The sequence below is a fragment of the Thunnus albacares genome, chromosome 10, assembly GCF_914725855.1.
Source record: "Thunnus albacares chromosome 10, fThuAlb1.1, whole genome shotgun sequence".
NCBI lineage: Eukaryota > Metazoa > Chordata > Actinopteri > Scombriformes > Scombridae > Thunnus > Thunnus albacares.
The window spans coordinates 22,832,615-22,857,028 of NC_058115.1; the positions used below are offsets into that span (position 1 = coordinate 22,832,615).

The 24,414-nt window shown below is 40.7% G+C and overlaps 1 protein-coding gene across 4 annotated transcripts in view; it reads right to left on the reverse strand.

Moving 5' to 3' along the window:
- Nucleotides 1-2,967: 2,967 nt before the first annotated feature.
- The window catches only part of wu:fb13g09 (multidrug resistance-associated protein 5), a 36,219-nt gene continuing 14,772 nt past the window's right edge, over nt 2,968-24,414 (reverse strand). For all 4 annotated transcript variants that reach the window (XM_044363473.1, XM_044363475.1, XM_044363476.1 and 1 more), the window contains 26 exons: nt 21,419-21,566; nt 20,121-20,354; nt 19,586-19,759; nt 18,658-18,805; nt 17,350-17,498; nt 16,928-17,035; nt 15,747-16,106; nt 15,574-15,645; nt 15,263-15,387; nt 15,102-15,174; nt 14,726-14,929; nt 14,405-14,530; nt 13,678-13,789; nt 13,364-13,548; nt 12,822-12,968; nt 11,742-11,871; nt 11,208-11,361; nt 8,802-8,930; nt 8,382-8,568; nt 7,427-7,516; nt 6,811-7,003; nt 6,534-6,693; nt 5,887-5,965; nt 5,660-5,773; nt 5,062-5,226; nt 2,968-4,303 (listed from right to left, as the gene is read on the reverse strand). In XM_044363473.1, the coding sequence (XP_044219408.1) occupies nt 4,211-4,303; nt 5,062-5,226; nt 5,660-5,773; nt 5,887-5,965; nt 6,534-6,693; nt 6,811-7,003; nt 7,427-7,516; nt 8,382-8,568; nt 8,802-8,930; nt 11,208-11,361; nt 11,742-11,871; nt 12,822-12,968; nt 13,364-13,548; nt 13,678-13,789; nt 14,405-14,530; nt 14,726-14,929; nt 15,102-15,174; nt 15,263-15,387; nt 15,574-15,645; nt 15,747-16,106; nt 16,928-17,035; nt 17,350-17,498; nt 18,658-18,805; nt 19,586-19,759; nt 20,121-20,354; nt 21,419-21,566 (3,859 nt within the window). In that variant the 3' untranslated portion in view covers nt 2,968-4,210. The remainder of the gene's footprint in view (nt 4,304-5,061; nt 5,227-5,659; nt 5,774-5,886; nt 5,966-6,533; nt 6,694-6,810; nt 7,004-7,426; nt 7,517-8,381; nt 8,569-8,801; nt 8,931-11,207; nt 11,362-11,741; nt 11,872-12,821; nt 12,969-13,363; nt 13,549-13,677; nt 13,790-14,404; nt 14,531-14,725; nt 14,930-15,101; nt 15,175-15,262; nt 15,388-15,573; nt 15,646-15,746; nt 16,107-16,927; nt 17,036-17,349; nt 17,499-18,657; nt 18,806-19,585; nt 19,760-20,120; nt 20,355-21,418; nt 21,567-24,414) is intronic.

The following is a 24,414-nucleotide window of genomic DNA, read 5'->3' on the forward strand; positions in this document are numbered from 1 at the left end:
TTCGCTGTAATTATTCCTCCTGTTCATACTGGCCATTCAAAGATCCCCTTCAAATGTGCTTTCAATGTATTTGATCGATGCCAAAATCCACATTTTGTGCAAAAACGCATTTAAAGGTTTATCTGAAGCTTATATGAGGATTCAGCAGTCTGAGTTAGTCACATCAAGTGGATATCTGCCACATTTACAGTCTTTTTGATCATCAAATTCCCATTTTGTGTCTCCTCCTATAGTGTTTTCCTTTGAGCTGCAGAGACGTATAGAAACAAAAAGAGAGACTTTGGTACGAAAAAGACTGTAACATTGAAAGATATCTATTTGATTTGACTCATTTGGACGGCTGATGCTTCATATTAGCTTTAGATAAAGTTTTAAAGGACCAGTGTGTAAGATTAAGTGGCCTCCAGCAGCTGAGGAACCCTGGCCTTCCAGTGACTGGCTGGTTCTTCATGTACCTGGTGCCAGGACTGATCTTGGACGGACTGCTTTTAGTGTTTTAGTGCAGCAGACTCATGGAATATCTTGCAACGTGAAGTAAAACTGAATACTCTCATGCCTCTTGGACATCTGAGGAATGTTCTTAATTACCACCCACTACCCGCCTGTAACTGTTTTAACTGATTTTGTTTGTTGATTTGTATTGTTGTATTTTCCATGATGTAATCTCAGCATCATTGTAAATCAGGGTCACTCTCAACAATTTCTCTGAGAGTCTTAAATAAAGGTTGAAAGAAAGAAAGAGGTTGCAACAATCTGAATACCCCCCCACCCCCACCCCCACTCCCTTTCCAAGCATGTAGGAGATTCTATGGTTCTCTTGTTCCACTTTCTTAAATGTGAATATTTTCTGTTTTTTTTAGTCTTCTATGATTGTAAACTGAATATCTTTGGGTTGTTGACTGTTGGGTGGGACAAAACAAGACATTTGAGTTTGCATCTTGTGCTTTGGCAAACAGTGATCAACATTTTTCATAATTTTGTAGACCAAATGACTAATTGATTAATTGAGAAAATAATCAACAGATTAGTCAATAATGAAAATAATCATTAGTTGCAGTCCTATATGAGAATGTCCAAGTAGAATTTGTACACAAATTATGTAAATACTGAGGTTACACAAAGAGAAAAAAGAACATCTGTGAACATCTGGCTACAGATTCAAAGCAGAAAACTGTGTGAAACTGAGAGTTCCCACTCCGTGTGTGACGCTGAGGTTACCCATGCATACACTGAAGTTACAAGTGTGGCCTTGGCCTTGCTGAGTGTGCGCATCTTTGTGTATGTGTAACGTTTTTCTTCAGCAACAAATCTTTACTTCACATTCACAAACTCAAATGTCTCCTTCACAGGTTAACACAGGTTGATATACAACAGAGACCATAGAACAAAGGACAGATTGTTGTGCAAGTCTGAAACATTCAAGGTTGATGCATGGATTCTGAATGTGCACAGTTGTGGACAAGGCTGGATTAACAATTAGTTGCTCCTGAACTCCACAGAGCCTGAAGGCCTATCAATAGGTTTGTGCAAAATTGAATTTAAAATTGTTTTGAAATACATGCCACTAAAGAACAAAATCAACTGACATGATAATGGCCTTGAGGTGTGTCCTACTTTATTACCTAATTTTGAGGACCTCTTGAAAAAGGTCCCTGTGTCAATGTTTAGTTTTATTCTTCTGCAGTTTTGAGCTCATATTTTGTATATTTCTAAATTAATGTGTTGAGTCAAAATACCACACAGCAAACTGGGACCAGGAAACAGGGAAGCAGGGAAAGCAGGGAAAAACTGCACATGTTCCATCGAGAGTGGGACTAACAGTGGGTTTACAGAGAGGCCCAGCTGCTCATTTTTGCCCTAGGGGCCCCCCTAGCCGGTTATTTATGAGCAGGTATTTCACCATAATGTACAGTAGGAGTAAAGAATGAACGACAGACACATATTAATTTGCAGTTTCTTAATCTTAGGTGTTAAAACATCCAACAGTGGCAGTTCAGTGGTCTTCTATCATTATAATGTAATGTTAAAACAAATATTTACTATTCAGATTCAGTCAAGGAAGACTGACAGAGTGATACATTTGAGTGACAGATAACAGTATAGAGGGCAGGAAACTGTGGGTTTACAAGATAAGGTTAACTCATGTTGCAAAGAAATGAAACCTGGACAAGAATTACAAAGGCTTTCAGTTATTGATATGCAATTACTAATCAATGGATGATGAGAGTAGGGTATCGAGCAAGTCCAGTTGTTTGTGTACAAAGTTGTTTATCTCTCTTCGACTCACACACACATACATCTTTGCTTTAGACTGGACATACAGTGTCATTTTTGTGTTGTGTTTTGTAAATATAAGAACAAATAAATAGTTCCTTTCGCGCCTGTTCGGCTTCAAGACTTCCAAGTATTTTCTTGCCTCGTTAAGGAATTTATGACATTTGCTAAGAGCTGACTGGTTTCCTCACAGTGCACATAATGGCCTGATAGCAGCACATTGTCAGCTGTTTAACAGGTGTGTGTTTGTGTGTGGAGCAAGTTAAGTGCGTTGCTGACGGGCTAGTTTAGTGCAGAAACCCAAAAAATGGTATTCAATGATGTCCAGGAACAAGCTACCAGAGGGGCAGGTCACAACATTTTAGTGCTTCAGTTTGATCTTTCTTCACTTGCTGTTGATCTCAGGGCTTAAACAAGTGGATTTCTTTATTTGCTGTTTTACAGTGTATGTGAGCAGATCTTCGCTGTGACTCGGACCTTTAAACACTTCAAAACACTTTGAGGTGAACACACATTATGTCACTCGACCCTTTTAACCCTATGTGTGTGTTATGTAAAAGGTGTTAACTCTATTCCTGCGCTAAGCTGTTCTGAGAAGTTGATGACAATCTGACAATTGTCTAGTGGAATATTTAAGCTTCTTATAAATGTGTCCATTACATTATCAGATAGACCAATAAAAAAAAGTACAAATAAGTATACAAATACTTTTATTGAAAAAGATCCTTCATAACAAAAATCAACCACTTACAAAAAATATATTGCAACATTACAATCTCAAGTGTACAAAGGCAATCTTGAAAATGTATCAATGCAATAGAAACATATTGCACTCTTCATGTTTTTTCAGCACATACTTGATTATAAGGCAGAAGTTTACAATCCTCAGTTTTTACTGAAAACACAACATTTGAAGACACATCTTGACGATCAATTTCAGCTTTGTTGCTAATAACATACTGTACCATGGTTGACATCTGCAATTGCAACTGTGTAACGTACTTTTCTTCAACACTACTGCTACCTTGCTGGTAAAAACAATACTGTCAGTGTAAAATGTGTAGATTTTAAACTCCAGCATTTGGATTTAGAGGAAACATTAGCTCATTTTTAAAAAACACAGTACATGCATGCCATCTATAACAGCATGCTTACATGGCTAATTCCATTATATAACCTGAAATATGGACAGCTCTAGGCACATATTGCATCTGCAATAATTTACTGAAATGACTGCACAATAACATTGAACTAGATGCATCAAACATAAAAAAAAACAAACAAACAGTGAAACATTTTTAGACAGTGCCTCAATGGAATGGTCACCATGTATTTTTTTTAAGATTTAGATTAATGTGTTGAATAATAATTACTAACTGATAAATTTTCTAACCTATCATGATATATAAATGTTGATTGTTAATCTGATCTACAACATTCTTTCCTTAACAGTAAATTCCTGCACAGTGAGGTTTTGGTTACAAATATAAAATGACTAAAACTAAGTCTGAGTTTTACTGATAAGCTGTCCCGGAGACAGATGAAAAAAGGGGCCTCACATGTGCTTCCATGTGTCCACATGAAATATAAAGTGCTATTGACAGAGTCATTGCTCTGTTTCACTTGCAGTTAATTATTTGGCCTCCAGGAAATAGCTTTTGCAACAGGGTGGCAAAGAGCAGGAGGCTATGATGTCTTTCTTTGCATAGTAAGATTTGACGTATCCATCAGAAATGTTGTCCCTGGGGTCTTTGGTTTGGAAATAAGCAGACATTGTTACACAGAGCAGCTATCGCAAAGAGTCTCTGTATTTCTTAACACATCACTTTCACACCATGGCAGGATTGGGTTAATTGTATTTTTGTGCATTTCAGGTATTTCACTGAATACTTTGTGGTGTCACAGCTTGCATCCAAACGTTCAGCTCCATCATCTTTCATCTGCTTTGGTTTTCTGATGCTTCTATCATGGCTCTGAATCTTGAGTTTTCATCTGCCAGCAAAGCAACGGGACTGTCAAACTCCAAAATCTATGAGAACGAAAAGGATAAAAACAATGATCAGAACTAATATACAAAGCCAGAGAATCGACTTACTCATTCTATGAACTTGTGTAGGGAGAAAGAAGAAAAAATCAGACATATTTCCTCTAAGAATATTGCAACCTAAGTTATTTCCCGCAGGCAGTATATGAAAAGAATTTTAATGTCTGGAAAATATTGTCCTTAGAAAGCCCCTTTATGCTTTAGTGAATGATACAAGTTTCTGTAACTTCTGTAGCTAATTGATTACTAATAGGTACTTAACACTCAGCTGTTGTTGACGTGGCTCAAAAGCTTTTTTGCAATTTCTCCTTTTTTGGATAGCTTATAGTACAGCTACACACAATTAATAATAAAGAGAGACAAAGAGGATATATAGCAAAAGTCCTGGGTTGGCCTGCAAGTGGTCGCTTGATCATGGTCACCCAGTTGGAGGGTCGCCTCCCTCACTGTGCTGCAAATTAAGGACAACACCATGGAGCTCATCTATCCTCATGCATTCATCACGTTTCATTCACCCCTCTACAGTCTCCACAATGATAAATCCTTAAAAAGCCAGGTGAACTCTATTAACAGAGTTAAAGGGTGACACACAAGACCACCAAAGTAAAGTGTGCGCTGTCTTATCCAATCCATCAGCTCAAAGGGACCAATTCACGCAATAAATCAGGTGTGTTTCAACTTGGTAATGAGTTTCAACCAGAGGCCGGATCCTGCAGCACCAGTCATGTTGCATTAATACAAACCTGGCCGTTGTCCAGGACCATGACCCTGCTGCAGTTCATCACAGTGTTGAGACGATGGGCGATGATGAGGGTGGTGCAGCTGCCAAATTCACAGCGAATGGTCTCTTGGATCAGACGATCTGTCTCAGTGTCGGTGGCTGCCGTTGCCTCGTCCAATATGAGAATCTGGGAGAAAAAGCAAATGTTACAGAAATAATATCAGATAAAGAAGACAAGACAATAAAGAGGAGGAAGAAGATATCATTAAGAATTAACAAAGAAATGGTTTTGAACTCATGGTGCCTATGCTTATTGTATAACTGTACAAGATTTTTTTACTGGTTAACATGTAACATAAAACACTATTAACACAACAAACCAGGAAAAACATATATGATGCTGCTGATGCCTTGTTCATGCTTTTATAAAAAGGTTAATGAGCTGCAGTTATGATTCTAGCCACTAGGGGGCAGTGTTATCTCATGCAGGGAGAGCACACAGGGGTTCTGTTTTCCCATTATAAAAATGAGGAGAACCTCTTACTTGAATTGCTGTCATCACCCATCCCAAACAATGTTACACATGTAAATGTGAAATAGCAGAATTATACAATCAGCACCTTGCTGTTTCGCAGCAGAGCTCTGGCCACACAGAGTAGCTGTCGCTCTCCCACTGAGAAGTTCTCCCCGTTCTCTGTTACCTCCGAGTGGAGGGAGTGAGGCAGCTGGCTGACCTGAGGAGGGTCAAAGATACACAGAGGGAAGAGAACAATTGTTACAGGCATTTTCTATTCAAGTATGTGTAATTTAGCATAATTTGACACTGTTTAACCATTTTATCACTTACCATCTCTTTAATATGTGTCTTCTCAAGAGCTTCCCATATCTGGGAATCAGAGTATTGGTCCCATGGGTCTAAATTGGTCCTATTGGGGAATAATTCGTCATTTTAAATTGGATTCAATATTATGACAACTTCACATTAAGACAAGACATACAGTGTATTGCTGATACTGCACTCTCACCCCTCAGCTGACCAAGAGCAACTCTCACCTGAGGCTGAGGTAAACGGGATCAATAAAGCAACCAAATGGAAGTTTTTATAAAAACGGTGCTGATGTTTTGTTTTTGAATCTGTATTGCCTTTCGAATTTAGCTTATCTGTTCTTTCATTCCTGACTGCTTAGCACCATTCTTGTTTCTGTTATGATTTCCCAATGGTGTGGCTTATGATTTACACTGATAGGCACAGCCCAGATTACTGCTGGCCCCAAACACAATAAATAGTATATGCCCAAAAAATATTCAGACAGACAATATCAAGAAAATGGTGGAGGACAGTAATAAAATGGATTATTGACAGAGATGTATACTATATGCTGTTAATTTTAGCTTTAAATATGCAAATTGACTAAAGGCAATGTACATTTTGAAAGCATAAAGCAATAGACAAATTACCATTCTTGTTAATACAAATAATTATCATTGGATTACCTGACAGTGCCAATGAAGAGTACAGGCTCTTGAGGAATGATGGCTAGCTTGCTCCGCAGGTCATCCAGTCCAATCTGGGCAATATTGATTCCGTCAATGATAATAGAGCCTCCAATCAGCTCGACAAGTCTGAACAGAGCTACACCCAGGGAGGACTTTCCTGTAAATAAAATATACTGCATGAACAAGTGTGTGTACAAGTTGAGGAAGAAATGTTAAAAAAATAAAAAAAGGCTGAAATTGCTTCTGGCTGGGGAACATAAAGGGTCACTCATACCTGATCCTGTGCGGCCCACAATGCCGATGGTCTCTTCAGGCAGGATGGTGAAGGACAGATTCTTAAGCACCAGCGGCAGATCATCACGATAACGCATCTCAACATCCTGGAAGGTGATCTTTCCTTGCTGAGGCCAGGAGGGGGCAGGAGCGGCTGCCTCGAGACTTTGTCGCGGTGCTTCACTCTCTAGAGACTGAGATAAGGAACAGCGATGGTATCAGGTATTAATCTCTGAATCTCTGTGGAGGTTCAAGCCCCCCCCAGCTGATTTGTAGTGATTCTCTCTCTGTGAGCTTTTCCTGACACTTGAGACGGAAAAAGAAAAATGATGGCTGTTGTGTGAAACAAGCCCTGTCATGTGCTCTGGACTGTGTAAAGACCTCACACTGGGTTTCTATCTGCTTCCTGCTGTGTTTATCACACATATACAATCACATATACACATCAAAAACACACGTCTGGACAAGCAAATGCCCTGAATTCAACTATTCTGTTACACTGGGCAGTGTGGTTTGATTTCTAGATAATGTCCAGTGTCCCAGTGTACATAACCATGTACAATATACCTCAGTGCCACATAATCCACCTTCCTCACAGTGCTAATCAATGCTCTTACCTTTATATAATGATTGATCCTCTCTACTGATGTAAACCGAGCCTCGGTTTCTGTGAGCAGCCTCACCGTGAACTGAAACAAGCCAGTCAGCTGCAGGTGACAGAAAAGTAGAGAGAGAGGTGGAAGGTTAATGATTAACACTGTCACACCAATTACTGTGAAACACTTGCTATTTATGTGTGCTGCTTCCCTTCAACGAATGAGCAGTAAAACATTTTAAGATGAACGGCCTAATAAACAGATGTGCTGATACGGCTCATTCATAATCCAGCCAATCGATTTAGATTCATATTCCTCTGCCATGGCTGACATGACTCTGTCGATTTTGACATGCACTAAACCACTGAGCATTAAAAAAAAAGAAGAAAAAAAAAAGAACATCAGACAGCTTAACGATGACACAAACGTTCCTTCAACACAGAATCTCTTTTCTGTTTTTACCCTTGTATGTATGCAGTCGTTTGACGTGTCCTACTTCAAATAGGAGAATAAATGGGGTTGAACCATGTATGACACGCTAGCTCTTTAACTTTTATTGATCCAGAGAGGATGTAATAAGTAGGGACAATTTTTTTCGCTCAAATTTACATGCAAACAGTTGGCCAAAAAGACATGAGAGCTTCACAGTGCGACCGGTCTTAAACTGCTGTCAAATGAGCAAATCCATTAAATAGATGCAAAATGCAGGGATTAAAGCAAGAAGAGATTTGTGAGCCTGAAAAGCTGTCCAGGAAGAAATGTGTACAATGTATTGAATTAAGTATCATATGAATTTAAAACTGCTCTATGCCTGAAATCAGACATGGTGCCTGAGGACTTTAACCCCTGAATATGTTAAAGTAAAAGTCCACTCTAAAGCACTTTAAAGGCACTTTTATGGTGGCTGTTAAGAACAGAGTAGGCTTCACTGTGCCACATTTTTGTTTGTTTGTGTGTAATGTGTTTGTTTACGAACCTGCACTGCGTATGATATGGCCAGGCCCGCATAGGCTGGAGGTATCTGTTTGTGCATGAAGACAATGAGAAGTGCTACAGCAGTGATAAGAGAGATGCTGATGAGGTCCAGGCGGACAGCCAGCCAACGCATAGCGCAGCTGAAGAGGTAGTTGGAGGCCTGGTTGGTGTCCAGCAATTCCTGATATCTGAAAAGAGAGATAAACACACTTCAGCTTGTGCAAAACCAAGCAGAACTCTGCACATGCTCACTTAGGGGAAATCTCCTGGTATGAGGTTTGGTATATGTGCTTCTTCACTAACCTAAACTGAAAATCTACAAGGAGAGATAAAATAAAAATGAAACTTTAATGATCTCCACGGGGAACCTGGAGACACAGGAGGTACACGGCTCCTCTCTGACAGACGCCATTACACTCACCTTTGGAGGAAGTCGCGCCCTCTTCCGTAGGCGTGGATGGTGGAGAGTCCCTGAAGACTGCTGGTGATGTGAGAGGTGAATGGTGATTGGCTGACGTTTTCCAGGCGCTTCAGCTCACGGATCAAAACCCTAAAAAAAGGTGGAAAAGGATGTTTTACATTTAAGGAATTCATAATTTCTGTAAAACATATGATTGAAGATGATTAAATGGGTATTTTTCACAAATTGGTACACCGATTCATATTTTGATGGATAATTCAATGCTACAGCATCTTAAAGTATACATTCTTATTTACAGGCAGATACAGGCTAACTCCAGAAATGAATTACAACTAAGTTTATTTTGATTGCTAATCCTAAAATGCTGTGAAAATCCTTATTAAGTGAATTGGAAAGACACTCAGGGTTGCCTCATTTGAATGACAATGGTATGTTATTATGTGCAGTTGGGAGCTGGGTATTTTGACTGTTCCGCATGTGAGGAGTCTTCACAATAAATTACACTCAATTGGGAAATAATGACGAAAAACACTTCACTCCTAAACTGAGCCACAGTATTTACAAAAGAGACGATCTTAGAAGAAGCACACACATTACATGGAGATACTCAAACATGACTGAGAGATGAGGGAATGGAAAATGCATCAGCTCTAATGATGCAGTTGTGTGGCAGGCAGGTAATGATGTCACAGTGGACAGAGAGGGACACGGTCCACGGCGCAGCACCCGTTCTCCTGACAGAGCACCGGTCGTTTGCCACTATCTGATGCATGCCTGTAACATTATGAGCATCATCGCACACAGACGGCCGTATACTTGGCAGCCGGAGAGACAACAGACTCGCTGTCCACGGGGTAGTGTGAGCGAGAGAGGGTTTATTGACAAAGGTGGGGCATCTTTCTACTTTTAGACGCCAAGATAGAATGGATGGTGCATGTGAATTACAAGTCTCCCATGAATCACTTTGGTTTTCTCATAAAAGCAGAGAAGAGAGAGGGAAAGAACATGACACTTCCTCGCTTCGGGGCTGTGATCCAGACAAACATGTTTATGCCCTGGGCAGTTTCATTTCAGAATTCAATAAAGGCTGCTTTAGAAGCGGGTAATTTCAATGGGAGATCCAGTTTGATGTAACATCCATACATATCCTGGGACATCGTGACTATGTAAGATACAGTATTTCATCCTTTGAAACAGTATTGCCAAGGGTGATCACTACCTTTTTGTAATCTTTGCGGATCATGTCCTTTGATTTTAGTGCACTTAACATTCAAATCAAAGTTTATCAGTAATTCCACTGGCATTACATACAAATCGACTGTCTTTTAAAACATTAATGAAATATTTTGTAATTAAGCTGATCCCTCAAGAGGCAAACTGGTATCAGATCTGATTAAAGAAATCAAGAATTCCAGTTTATGTGGGGACAAGATATCAACTTATACATATCCACAGGAGGATGATCTAAAGCAATTTAAATTAAGTCAATGTTTCCTCCAAAAATTCAGCTTTGACAGACAAATAACATTCTAAAATCAAAATCGCCATATATGTCATCATATATCTGCCATTACTTTTATGTTGGAATGCTATAAATGAAATGTATATATTACATACACATTCTTATATGTAAAATAATATTAGTACTATTAATGTATCTCCTTTTTGTACCTTCCAGCACAACAATAACACACAGTCATGTGCTCTTCTTGATCTCTCTGATAGAGGAAATAACAAGATACTGTGGTTATTTCCCATGATACCAGCGAGCTGTTGTTCCCCTCAGTGGATTCACCTTTATTGCACAATTTCTGCAAAACCGTAAATAATGACTAAAGCAGAGTCATCAGATCATCCAAGGCACATTTACCACAGAACAGAAGCTGTGAAAAATTAAATCAATGTCCGATAACAGTCCACACACTTGCAGATAAAGATTATCACAGCGCTTCTCTCACTGGTACTTACCCTCACTTTTATCTTGGTACAATTTGAAGTCACTCACGAATGAAAGTTACCAATTAGAATATCATGTGTTAGCTAATTCATCATACTAAATACCAATGCCCATTTACACGATACAGAAAGTACTTGTTATATTACTTAAAATGTATTTAAACATGAATGACTCAATATTAAAAACATCCTACTTTTGAAAATGAAATGAGTTTTTTTCAATATGTTTATATTATCATGTAATCAGGTGACTCCTCTAATGTGAAATTGGTAACTTATTGTGCAAAAATCACAACTTTGCAGCTCTACAGAGGTTTTTAGCATCTTTAAGTTCCGTGTTGATGTTGTTTTTTTCTGTTAACTCTGCTCAGATTGCTTGTAAGGAGTCTGCTTGTATCTCAGACTCAATGCTGATAGACATGATATCAACAGAAGTGATGAGAGTCTGACCTGGACACACGGTTGACAATGCAAAGGAAGACTACGAGGGGCAGGATGGAGACCAGGAACCAGGGAAAGATGATGCCCACCATCCCCAGGCAGAACAGCACCAGAGTCAGGTTCTGCAGCAGCATTTCAGCTTGCATGGTGAGACGCACATCCACTGTGGGGAGAAGACATAAACTACATGAGACACACTGTGTGATGTTGGATCTATTTATATCTATATGTGAAGAAAACTTTTTCTTTGTCACTCTCTTAGTGTCTTTTAGTGTTATTTTCACAAAATTAGAGCACAATAGATTCTCCAAAAATATTATTCTCTGAAACAAAACCAACCGCCCAAAAAGATGCAAGCCACAAATCAACATGTCAAGCAAAGACACTAGTGAAGTGGATAACAGAGAGCCACTCACTAGGGAAAATGCTTCATGTCAAATCACACTGTGTCTTGGCACTACACCTTGTCAACCAGGGTGACTTCACTGACTGAGTGCTCTCTTGGGGGGGAGAAATTCACCGTCAAGACAAATCAAGCCTCACCCTCATCCATGTCTCTGGAGAAGCGGGTCAGGATACGACCCAGAGGTGTTGTATCAAAGAAGTGCATGGGGCTGAGGAGGAGTCGGCGGAACAGCTTGTCGTGGAGCACGGAGGCAGCCTTCACCGTGCACTGTCAACACAAACAACAGCCGTGTTTGAACATGAGACCTGGCACATGTAAATAAACAACTTAAAGAAACATATGGAAAAAATCTTAGCTTGGATAAACACACAGTTGGATGGAAATCATCTATCGATGTGCTCAGACAAAATAAATACACACAATGAATAAATGCAGTGGCACTTGTACTGTATGTCGCTTGCAGTATTACAAGCGCTACTTCACCATATGCTTAGCATGTGCACAGTTGGTATTTATTTTTTCGCACAAGGCAAGCTGTCAAATCTTCATTTATAATGAGTTTCTGGGAGGCTGACATAAAGGTCATGACCTAATGCGCAAGAGACATTTCACCAATTGGACAGAAATTACATGTGGCAGCAGAGAACAAATTAATTCTATTAATGGAATATTCAACACTCCCAAAGATCTCATCACAGCTAAGAGTAAAAAAAGATTAGCCATCTTTGAAAAATTAGCAATTTCAAGTGGCACACATTAACATGGGGACCTAACCTCTGCAATGCAGTGTCAGGATGGGTTAGCTTGAAAAAGAGGACACACACCCGAAGGGGTGCTGACATGCACGCACACAAGTGCGCACACAAGTGCACACACAGCGCTTCTGTCTGCCTCTTTGTTTCCCAGGCAAACACACACACACACACACACACACACACGCACGCACGCACGCACGCACGCACGCACGCACGCACGCACGCACGCAAACACACACAGCTGTTCTGAAGCTAATAATAATAATAATACGCTAATAACATGGGAAGAGAGCATGAACAAATGACAATAAAGACAATCAGTGGGGAGCATTGCTTAACTGTGCAACACCAATATATCAACTTTTTATATTCCTTTCAAATGCCGCTATCACTTTAAGGTTCATCAGTGGTTAAGTGGACAGAGCATGTCCAAAGAGGGACGTCTCTGAGGGGATGGCTTACCTTTACAAACACCAGCCCTCTGATTGTCTTCAGAAATAAAGCAGCTCCCATGGAGAGGACGTAAACAGTTGAATAGTACTGAATGTGAGGGTTGAGCCTCATGCTGTTGCTCGCCATCGTTTCGTTCACCAAGATTGATGATGTGTTCTGAGGGCAGATGGAGCAACAAATTACAAAGACTGAGAAAAAAAATCTAATTTTTTTCCCATGTAGTGAATTTTGCCTCTAATGAAATTGAGCACAGCACACTTTGGCATACAAAAAGTACATGAAAATCAGTCAGTTCAATGATGTTTATTATTCCAAGCACATTTCTCAATGGCACCGTCTGCTTTGCTGCACATCTGTTTCTTCACTGTTCGTGCTTGTTTTTAATTAAGTTTACCGTGGTGCTGTTACTTTTTTAATCATGCACATTCAGATTAATGCTCAGTCGGCTGCCAGAACTCATTGAAGCATAGTAGTTATTTTTCTTTTGGGAGCCAAATAAACACTAAAGAGAGGTGTCTTTTATCGTGAAGCAGGATCCTCTCCAAACTCACCCCGCTGCCCTGCCTGATCCAGTGGCTCAGCCACCAGTTACAGAAGGCTATGCAGCCTGTGGTGGAGAGGAAGAAGAAAATGTTGATGATGAAGACTAGCGGACCTCCTGCTGCTTTGATGTAAGCTCCATACACAGACCAGGCTACAGCACCAGAACCCTTCTCTTCAGCTTTCATCAGTTGTTCTAAATAAAAGATGCACCAAAAAAGCAAGAAGGAAAGAACAATAAAGTTACTTGTAAGCCATTCTCAGGCAAACGAGCAGTCAGCATTAATTCAACATGTGGAGTATGAAAGCTGGCTGGGTCTCTCACCTCCTTTTTTGCTGTCCACCCTGGGTGTGACCTTGATAACCTGGACAGCACTGTCAGCCTTTTCTGCATCTGCCTTCTGTTGTTTGTTTTTTAAATTCTCTTTCACCAGATTCTAAGAGACAGAAAAACAAGAGGGGAAGACAGTGAGTTTTGAAAATATCCTCAAACATGCCACCGCCACAAATCACAGCAGCTTTAACAAAAACACCCTGCGAGTCATTTAAACGGAGATATCTGTGACAGGGTCTTTAGCAGCTCACCAGTAAATCAATGCATGCATAAATAATGAAAGGCTTTGTATGCATTTAAGATCCCCTCCAGACATGTTTTAAGATGTATATAAATACTCTACTTTGAGTAATAATTTGTGCCTGATATGTTTTTCCACAAAAAAAAGTTAAATTATGTGGTTAAAATCCTAATTTAGATTTTTAATGAGCACAAAGGAACTTCCCACTTTCAGCAGATGAATGTGAAAACATCCTTTATGTGTCAAACTCTGCAAATACATCATTTTGCACAGTGAAGCTCAAACATCCAACTGAAGGAAGAAGAAAAAACACTTTTGAGTGCAGGGGGGCTTTAACATTTCCCAGCTTTGGGCCTGCCTTTCTGGACTTATGAATTATTCAGCTTGTAATGTACTGTGCAATGTTATTGTGTAGTGGGGGCAAAGATGCTTTATTCAAAAGAACTGGCCTGGTGCCTTAAGTGCCCCTGGCCTTACCTCCTGTTGCATGCTGTTGAATAAGGTGGCATAGTCGCGCTCTTTACCCATTAGCTGAGCATGGGTGCCGTGCTCTGCAATCTGCCCGTCCTTCATCAGAATAATGTCATCACACTCTGACAGATACTGAAAAATAAAACGAGAAAAGCACAGAGGCAAAATAGCTCAGATTTAATGTTGCAGACAGTGCATAGACATTTGCAGCTGTAAACGTAAAGGGTTATCAGATAAGCAATGTTGCTCTCAGAACTACTACTTCCCAGTCATTAGAAGAGCAAAACAGACTAAAGGGGACAAAATGTATGGAATGTTTTCCCTCACCTGCAGCTGGTGGGTTACAAAGAGCACAGTCTTGCCTTTGGCGGCTCCCCGTATAGCTTTATTAAAGACATGGGAACCCACACAAGCATCAACAGCACTCAGAGGGTCATCCAGGAGAAGTATGGGCCGCTCGCTGTACAGTGCACGAGCCATGCTCAGTCTCTGACGCTGTCCCCCACTCAGGTTGGCACCTCTCTCCCCAATCTAGAAAGAGAAAAAGTGTAAAAAATATGCTAAAAAAACCTCCACATCTCTTACTGTGGTTGCGCTGAATTTCAAACTTAAACTGCTGCATAGGCCATTTCAGAAATCATCCAGCTCTAAGAGCACAGACTTTGTGGACATGTTGTGAAAAGATATACATTTCTACAGATACCTCTGTCATATCTCCATATGGCAGCTCTGCAAGATCTGGGAGCAGACAGCAAGCCTCCAGAACAGCATTATATCTGACAAGGATACAGAGACATAAAATTAGGGACAAATCTTAACCATCATGGCTTCTGTTCTTAATAACATCATTATGGTTAAGCTTACTTGTCTTGGTCGTACTCGTTCCCAAACAGAATGTTCTCCTTCAGTGAGTCATTGAGGATCCAGGCTTGCTGGGACACAAAAGCAAAACCACCGCTGGCAGCTACTCTGCCCTCTAACCGGGTCATCTGTGACACAGAAACAGAAGGTTGGAAGCAGAGAAAACGCGAGGAACATTCCTTTTCAAATTGCTTCACGTCGCTTTGTGACGTGTGTGAATAAAAACTTCAGGAAGGCTAAAGCTATGCTTGTGATATATAGCTGTTTTTGAGGAGGAAACTTAAACTGAGCAATCTAGTTCAACATTCAGTCACCTGTCCCAGCAGAGCAGACAGAAGAGAGCTCTTTCCACTACCAACACCTCCACAGATCCCAACCAGTGCACCCTAGGAAGAGAAAAAACAGTGGCATTGCAAACACTCTGGAGCATATGGTTTGTTTAACTCCTTAAATAAAAATATCCTTAATTCAATTAATTTGTTTGTACCCTCTTAATACGTAGGTCAATGCGGTGCAGGGTCTTGTGCAGTGGAGGTCGTATGCTTTGAGTGGAGGAGATGGTGCTTTGTGGACTGTCCTGCTCCATATTTGTGAGGAGACTTTGTGCGTTGGGACCTTCCTTGTTTCCTTTGCTGTCCTCTGTGGAAATGTAAAGGCTAAGCTTCTCCCTGCGCAGCACACGCTTCATCCCTCCTCTCTTATACTGCTTTTTGGGAGGTGAGTTGACTTTTGCGGTCGGAGGTCGTGCCCTTTCCCATGCCAGTGTGGCATCATGAAATTCTACTGCATTGCTAGGATCCTCCATTTTGATCAAAACAACCTCTCTGTCATCCATCATGAAGAGCCTCTGTGGAGACAGACACAACGGGTTACTTTTGCAACATTTAACTCCGACCACGCGTTGTGATGACCAAACAACCAAAATTTCCTAAAAAAATCTGCGTTCGCAAAACAACAGCTGGGAATATATTAAAAAAACCTCAAAAGTTTCTGCCTTTGTGACTTGTGACTTGAGGTTGTGGCTCTGGTGTGATGACTGCATTACTTAGCCTCATGCTAATGGCCACACCATAGCAGTGACAATATCATAAGACACAGTGCAACCTCTTCTTTCAGTATATCATTACTTTTTTATGCTCTGCATAGGGGTAAAAAAAAAACCCACAGAATGTCTCGAGCCTTTTGGTGCATCCTTGGCAGGAACGTTTGCTTACTTAACCCTAGTTGGCTCAGTGCAAACATCTCTCACTAACATGTGACATTTACCATGTGTTTGGAATACAATATGTCGAAAATGTCAGTATGCGATGTAGGTGGGTGTGTTTTTAGCATCAACAGGAGTACCTTTTGATTGGCTTGGTCTGGACAGCCAGAAAAGGCAGATTCTATCAGTCTGTTTTAGTCTGGTGACCTTTATAGAGTGTTTGCACTGTTTGACAAGTGATACAGTACCAGTCAAAAGTTTGGACGCACCTTCCCATTCGCTTGAATGAGAACGGTGTCCAAACGTTTGACTGGTACTGCATGTATATACATTTTGATAGTAATATTCTGTCTATGCTTTAACATTGGGATTGTGATATTCTGTTGTGTGTGTACACAGACTTGAAATCAACCCCAGGCAACGTGTTGGGTAAAAGCGACAGAGGTGGCTGACAGGTTTCTCACCTGGAATCTTTTGACTGCCACAGCGCCCTCTGACAGTGACCTCACAGCCAACGGTGTGACTTTTAAGGCAAAGGTCATGGAGTTGAAAACTGCAACCACGGTGAAAGCCTGAGGCAGAGTGAGTAGAAATGGAGAAAGTTATTATAGGATTTTTTTCCTTGGGCAATACCTGTAAAAGGAACTGGCAGTTCTCTCTGGTCCTATATGCAACCAGTACAGCATAAAGGCTTCCTGAGATGCACAAAAAATTCTTGTGACATCAGCTCTGAAACAAGTTACAAATTGAAAGCCTATCCATTTGGTTAATGTAAAGAAACACGAGAAATATTATTTTATTGGGATTTGTTAGTTAGCAGAACATTACACCAATCTGAATCCAGATACAGATAAATATATGCATGTAGGTCCTTGTGTAAAAATACCTCAGCCGCAGTAAGGTCATAGCCTACAGCCATGTGCAGAGTGAATGTGCATACACTCGCTATCACCACGACGATGGGAGCCACACCCACTGTGAAGCTCTGGATGACCCCAGCTCGCTCCAGTGTCCTCCTCTCTTCTGACCTCACCTCTGTTGAGGAGATAACAAAGAGAGAGAGAGAGCTGATAAAAAAACTAAGAAAGAGAGAAAAGTAAGGGTTGAGTGACTCCCAAAGTGTTCTCAAGTGAACATTCAATCTACAACACTCTAAGAGTCACTAACCAATACACAGAGAGTGGACAGAAATAGATACAAGAGGGAGGACAAGGGCTCCGTACCCATACATGGCATGAAAGGGGCTTCAAAACCTGCTGAACCTTGACAACCATCCAAATCTAATGCCCAAATCCTGCCCCCCACTCTTCCATGTTTGTATCTCCCAAATGCACACGCTAGCTGCTTTGTTCACCCGGTTCACTGGGTACAAACACAGAAACAAAAAGCTTGTGCATCTTTAATTTAGGCCTAGCAGCACTGTGTGTGTGAAATATGAGAACTCCTTCCTTCTGGTACGTTATTCCCCGTGGGATTCCCTTTGGATGCTACACGTGTGTCTGCATGGACTACAAAGCAAAATTCACAGGCCCTGAGCAAAAACACTGCGATCATCCATTTAATAACAAAAGTAATTGAAGGGAATGACACGGTAACTCTTAAGACTGGTCGGCCATTACGTTGAATGCCAATTAATTATCATTACAATAGGTAATCACAGGACAGCAGTGAAAACAAGCCCCACCAGGCTAATGATTAAAAGGGGAAAATGATCCTTATCTACAATCTACAGCAAGGATCTCATGAGAAAAGGCCATCACTAATTCATGGATAAGTAGAGCTGCCTTGACAGTCATTCAAGGTATCATAAGGCTCCAAACACCTTGCAAATTAACCTTGAAGCCAAGGGATTCAAACTGGCCTTGATATTATAGGATGGCACAGGGAAAGACTTAAACAGAGCAAGTAATTAAAATGGATTTAGGGTCAGGATTATCTTTCCAGTTCACTAAGAGGATAAGTCTAATTTCAGGTGATAAACTGATCATTTAGCTACTAATTTGCAACAGTGACAGACGTTCAAATGAGGTGGCTCTTTCTTGTGATTTAGCTGTGAATAAAGAGCCTGATAAAAGCACCGAACAGCATGATGTTTGCATGTCTTGAAAATTGCAAGCTCGTGACCAAAAACAGGAAATGAGTAGTGTATTATGATGTCACTTGGGAGTCATTTGGCAACACAACAGCAACTCACTGTGAATGTTCTGCGCAAAGGCATCTTCCCAACAATACATCTTGATGAACTTTATGCAGCCTAAGATCTCGTTCATCAGCCTCACACGCCGGTCAGTCACTGACACGCACTTCTTGCGGAAATACGCCGTCAGCCTCGATGCAAGCATCTGTCCAGACAGGAACAGAGGAAATGATGACAAGAGAAATAAGTGGCAGGAGAGGAAATGAAAACAGACACAATCACATTAACTGTGCTGCAGGTCTGTCTGGGGGACCAGAGTGATAAATGCCTTTCACATCAATACCAGGGTCTCCGGCTGTCAGGCTCCGGCTTAGACTGGGTGTAATTTGAAAATAACAGCTACAAAGTTGACAGGAGATTGATGACCAAAAGACTTAGGATGGTTTTAAAAAGTGTTGGTTGTGTTCTCGAACAGCCTGAATTAACTTAAAGATTTTAAATCGATGACCTCTAATGCCCTCTACTAACCAAATTCAAAAAAGTTCTAGCTCAGAAAATAATGAGTCGACAATGAAGTCTCTGGTCATTAACTTTTGGTTAAACATTTAGACATTTCTAAAATGAAATTGCTTGTCACAGCTGTAATGTGTCTGATCATTACTTTTGGTAAAACTTTTAGAAATAGTTGTAATTAAATTGCTTGTCACTGCTATAATGAGTCTGATCATTACTTGGTAGCACTTGAAATGAAACTACAAAGTGTTGTTGACAGCAATTTACACTGTATTAAAAACACTGACAGTTGTCTGCGTTTGTGCCTGCATGCTTGTACGTATGTGTGAAAGTATTCATCTGCTCTGCTTTATGTGCCTGTACAAATCAATCCTGTATTGTGCAGCTTCACATAAAAGCTCCAAACTAGAACTGAACAATCTTTTCATCCTTTTTTTTCTCACTGTTACAAATGTTCTAGCTGAAGTCTTACCATGGCAGGGTAGAAGATGATGAAAATGGCTGACCCCAGCAGGGCAGTGGGACCCAGGAAGTACGCGGTGTAGGAAAGACCCAATATTCCCACCAGGGGCCCTCCGGCAAGCAGGCAGCCCACTGACACTGCTTCATACAGCCGCTGGCCGTCACTGGAGCACATGTTGATCAACTAAGTATAGACACAGTGGCTTACATTACAAATTACAGAAAAAATTACAATGAACATAAGCTGAAACCTTATCAAACAATACATACTGAGAGCTCACCATTAAGACTATAAAACTAATTTTACGAATACAGTCGTCTTTATTCCCACATTTACTTGTTGTACAATGATTCCTCTTAAGCTGTGTAATGACTAATCTTAGACAGCCTCCCCTCCCTCAGGGTTTGGGATTTGTAGAGATCTAAGCAGGAATGGTGTAAGAGTAGAAATTAAATCCATCTCAATCATCTGCATGTGGTGCCCTGCAGCGAGGGATGATTTAGTTAATTTGGAGATGAGACCCCTCCAGGGTTATACCACCGACCTCGCCTGGACTGATGTCTTTAGTGCTGCGCAGGCGGAGGATCTTCTGGAAGGCAAAAGTAAGAGCTGCCCCACGGAGGCGTGCTGCAGTGCGGTAGTTGACGGCCCACATGAGCGCCAGAGACCAGGAGCGCATCAGTTCCAAGAGGAAGATCCCTGCTACCAGAGACAGGCCATACGGCACGCAGCTTTCAGAGCTCTGGGTATATTCCAGCAGAGCTCGAACCAGGAGAGCCTGGGGGACAAAAAGAGAGAGAGGAGACAGAGTGTAAAAGAAGGTCGAGGAAACAGAAATGAAATAGTGCCAGAGCAAAAATTATTATCAGAAATGAACACAGACAAAAAGCGGGAACATGGTGGAGATAAAGTGGGACAGGAGAAGGAGGAGAAAAAGAACAAGGAGATAAAAAGGGTACAATTTAGGAAATACCATAGATTGAGATAAGCACGGCAGGGAGCAAATGAAGGCGACAAAAAAAGATGAGAAGAGGAAGATGAAAGAGAAAACAGAGAAATATTCTGAATGAACAGATTAGAGATAATGTGAGTAAAATAAGCATAAAAACTGGATAGAGGGGCTATATAGACAAACTGTCAATTTAAAGGCCAGACCGAGACTACATGAAAAGATTAACATTTTGTTTTAAGTAAAATGTGTACAATAAAACAGAAATTGATATATATACAACACTGCTCTGTCAGCAAGTGCACTGAATAAATCAAACAGGAATTTGAGACAAATACGGCATTGTGTAAGAACGAAATCCAGTTAATGCTATTAGTTGCGGGCAGTAGCAAGCACGTGGTGTACACTTAACAAGACATCAAAATAAACAGTTTACGGCAAAAAGAACAATAGCACAGACTCAATAAGATCACAAACTGGGAGCTCCAAACATAATTACTCCTCAGTTAAAGGTGATCATTTAATATTTCTGATTGGTTGTCAAATATCTGCACTTTGAATCTCTGTTTCCTGATGCGTATCTAAGGCCACTTTTAGGGAGGATATCTCAAGCCAAAAATGTGAGAGATAAAAAATACCGCATATTTCTGGACCAAAGCGTGACTGGGTACAAACCAGCTAATCTATGGTATTAATATGGGTTTCACTATCTAACGCTTTGTAATCTGCCAGTATGTTTTCATTTCAATTTTCAGACCAGCGTGAAATGGGATAAAGCGATTTTCAGAAAATACGCCCGGACTTGGGACTCCAAGCCAGCAACCACGCTGAAAGGCATATTAGTCGAATCAATGGAATATAAAAGGAAAAAGGAGGATTTGAACAGTACTCACGGGCCCAACGAAGCCTGCCACCATTGTGAGGAGGAGCGAAAAGATGGCCACCAGCATGCGGGTTTGGCAGAACCGCCAAAAGACTCTTGTCAGGGATGCCCCCTCTCGCCCTCGCCTTTTCAGCTCATCATGCCACAACGATTCAAGCCTAGAAACAGGAGCACAAAGACAAACAACATGAACACTTCGACTCATTATTTCCACCCTGAAGAAGACACTGAGTGATTGAAATTGGTTTGTTTGTTTTAACCAATATCCCTGATTAAATAAAGGCTTTCAATATAAGTCCTCTCCTTGCCTGAAGAATGTTTTCTTTTTTCTGTGATCATTATATTATTACTAAACTTAATTTACTTGAATGATGACAATTAGTCAAATTAATTTGTCTACTCTTTGGCACATTAATGCTATGCAAAGTACCTCGATAGTACCAATTAACTGTATATGAAAGTTGGCATTTTTGAAGAGTGGAATTATCATGAGTAAAAAGAATATTTTATGTGCTGTCATTTTTCCTTAAATTAAGTTGATTAAAAACTGTATAGTTGACTTCCAATTTATCAGACCACCCAAAAGCACAATGGGGGATATAAACAGGCTAACAGGCAATCATGGCAGCTGAAAACCACAAAAGAAAAATTACAGCAGTTAGTCTGATAATAATCTAAAGGTGACCTACAATATGCAATATTTTTTTCATGAATGATTCATCACATAATTAGACTGAGAAAGGTATTACCAAACATGTTAAAAGATGTGCTAATGTGCTTTTATTGCTGTATAATGCCCCTTGAAGAGGGTAAAATATCTTGTTGGCCAAATGCATCATTGCTAATGACTCAATAAAGCAGCAGCAGAGCAGCTGCAGAAAGTAATTTACGCCCTAATGACTTTATTAAAAACGTATCAAAGATAGACAGAACATTAAACCACTAGACTCTCACACAGCCTGATAATTACTACTTGAAATCAAATGGTGTTGAATCTAAGAAATTACAATTAATTGCAGCCCAATTGCTGCAAAGGGCACAGCTTGAGACAACGGAAATGAAACTTCTGTGTGAATAACACATTGTGTGGTGCAAAATCCCCTCAATAGACCAAGCAGAGACCAGTGAACATTGTAATGAAAGAACAGCAAAGAAAAGAGAGACTTCTATACTAACATGCACCTACATAAAGGTAAATATGAATACACTATACATCCACAGTAATGTGTATTTATAGTTTTCATCACCAAAATGAATAACATTTCTAAGACTTAAAAACTCGATACAATAGTATATTTTTTATGTGTGCGTGGTCACACACATGAATGGGAGTGAGAGCACCAGAGCAACAGCGCGGTATCCAAAGAAAGAATGATTTGCTTTTAAACATGGCTGAAATGTTCCTAGCAGTCATCGTCTCTGTTTGCCAGATGGCAAGCATAGCTGATGTTTCGAGAGTGTGTTGGCCAGGACATCACATTCAAGGTTCGCACCTCAATGAGCACTAACAAGTGTCAACTCTCCCAGGGTGCTTTTCCCATTCCCCCCTCTTGCCATCATCTCGGCTTTGCATCTGGGTTGCGTAACTGTTCTTGCTGTGTAAACACAAAATAAAGCCCTCCCTTCTCCAGTGACTCTACAGCGCTCATGCATACCATCGCCTAGCCCTGCTAATGTGATAGCTTTGTGCTCCATTGCTGCTTCCCTTTCTGTGTTCCTTAACATGCACACAAAGCGGCAGCAGCACTAAATGTCCAGGCCCCGAGCCAGAGCCTTTTAACAGAACGGGTCATTTACTGTAAATCCCTCACAGTTGTCACCAGACACAAGAGTGAACTTCCTCCTCTTCTATACTGTTGAGTCATGGCGACTCGACGGTATAGAAGAAGAGGAAGTTCACTCGTCACGAGAGTAATGGAAAAAACACTGGTTTTGTTTTCAGCGAGCAGTGAAAACTAAACACCTCCTAATGTGCTTATTGTAAGTCTGTATTGTCCATTCATAGAATTAGTGCATTACTACTTGGCATTGCTCAAGCTGTGGTTTGGCAGGCACACAGTGACTTTTATCTCATGGCCTGCTCTATCCTGGCCCCAGTCAATGACAGCTAATGAATGTGACAGGGAGACACAGTGCATCCCAGGTAGAGGAGTTAATGACATAACCACCCAAGTCAGGCACTAACTCTCACTGTAATCTCTAATCCCTGCTATTCTTAGCAGCCTCCCGCACAAACACAAACGCCCTGCGTTGGTAAAGAAAGACTGGATGTTCATCAATTAAGTCTAACTGGTGCCAACATGTGTTCAGAGAGTACACAGCACACTGGATGGCACGCAGAGAGGGAATCACATCCTTACCGCTGCACAAATCCCCACACCAGGAATACTGCAATGCAACCTTGGCCTTGCACCTGTTGTCCTGTTACCGTCTGTGTTTGACCAAGTTTATCATCACATCCATCCTGCTCACGCATAGAGCAGGGAAAGCAGAGAAGGTTGCTCAATATTTGTTTAAAAAAGAAAAACAATCTCAGTGACCCTACAGCGTGAGAGTGAAACCAGTGTGGTGTAGATCACGAGTTCACCTCAGCCCTGATACGACAACATAAAACATGCATACGTGATTTTTTCTTTCTTTTTTACAAAATTACAGCAACATTTTGACTTCTATTTAAGTAGAAGAGAACATACAAATGACAAAGCAATGCACCAGCAACACTGGATTACAAACAGGTCAAGGCTGGTTTACTACATGTTAACTGGTTTTGGTAAATTAGAGAATTTGCACCACTAAAGCGCATTCTCATCGATGTGTTCACACCTAACCTGCTTGGTGCAGTTCAATCAAACACTGCTAAGATTGCATATTTGTTTCAGTTGGTTTAGGCTGGTGTGAAAGCTGCCACTCAAACTCTGGTGCAGACTACCCCCAAGCAATGTGTCAAAATCTAGTTTTGACACTTTCATTATTCTGTGTTTAAACAAATGGGCACAAATAAATAGC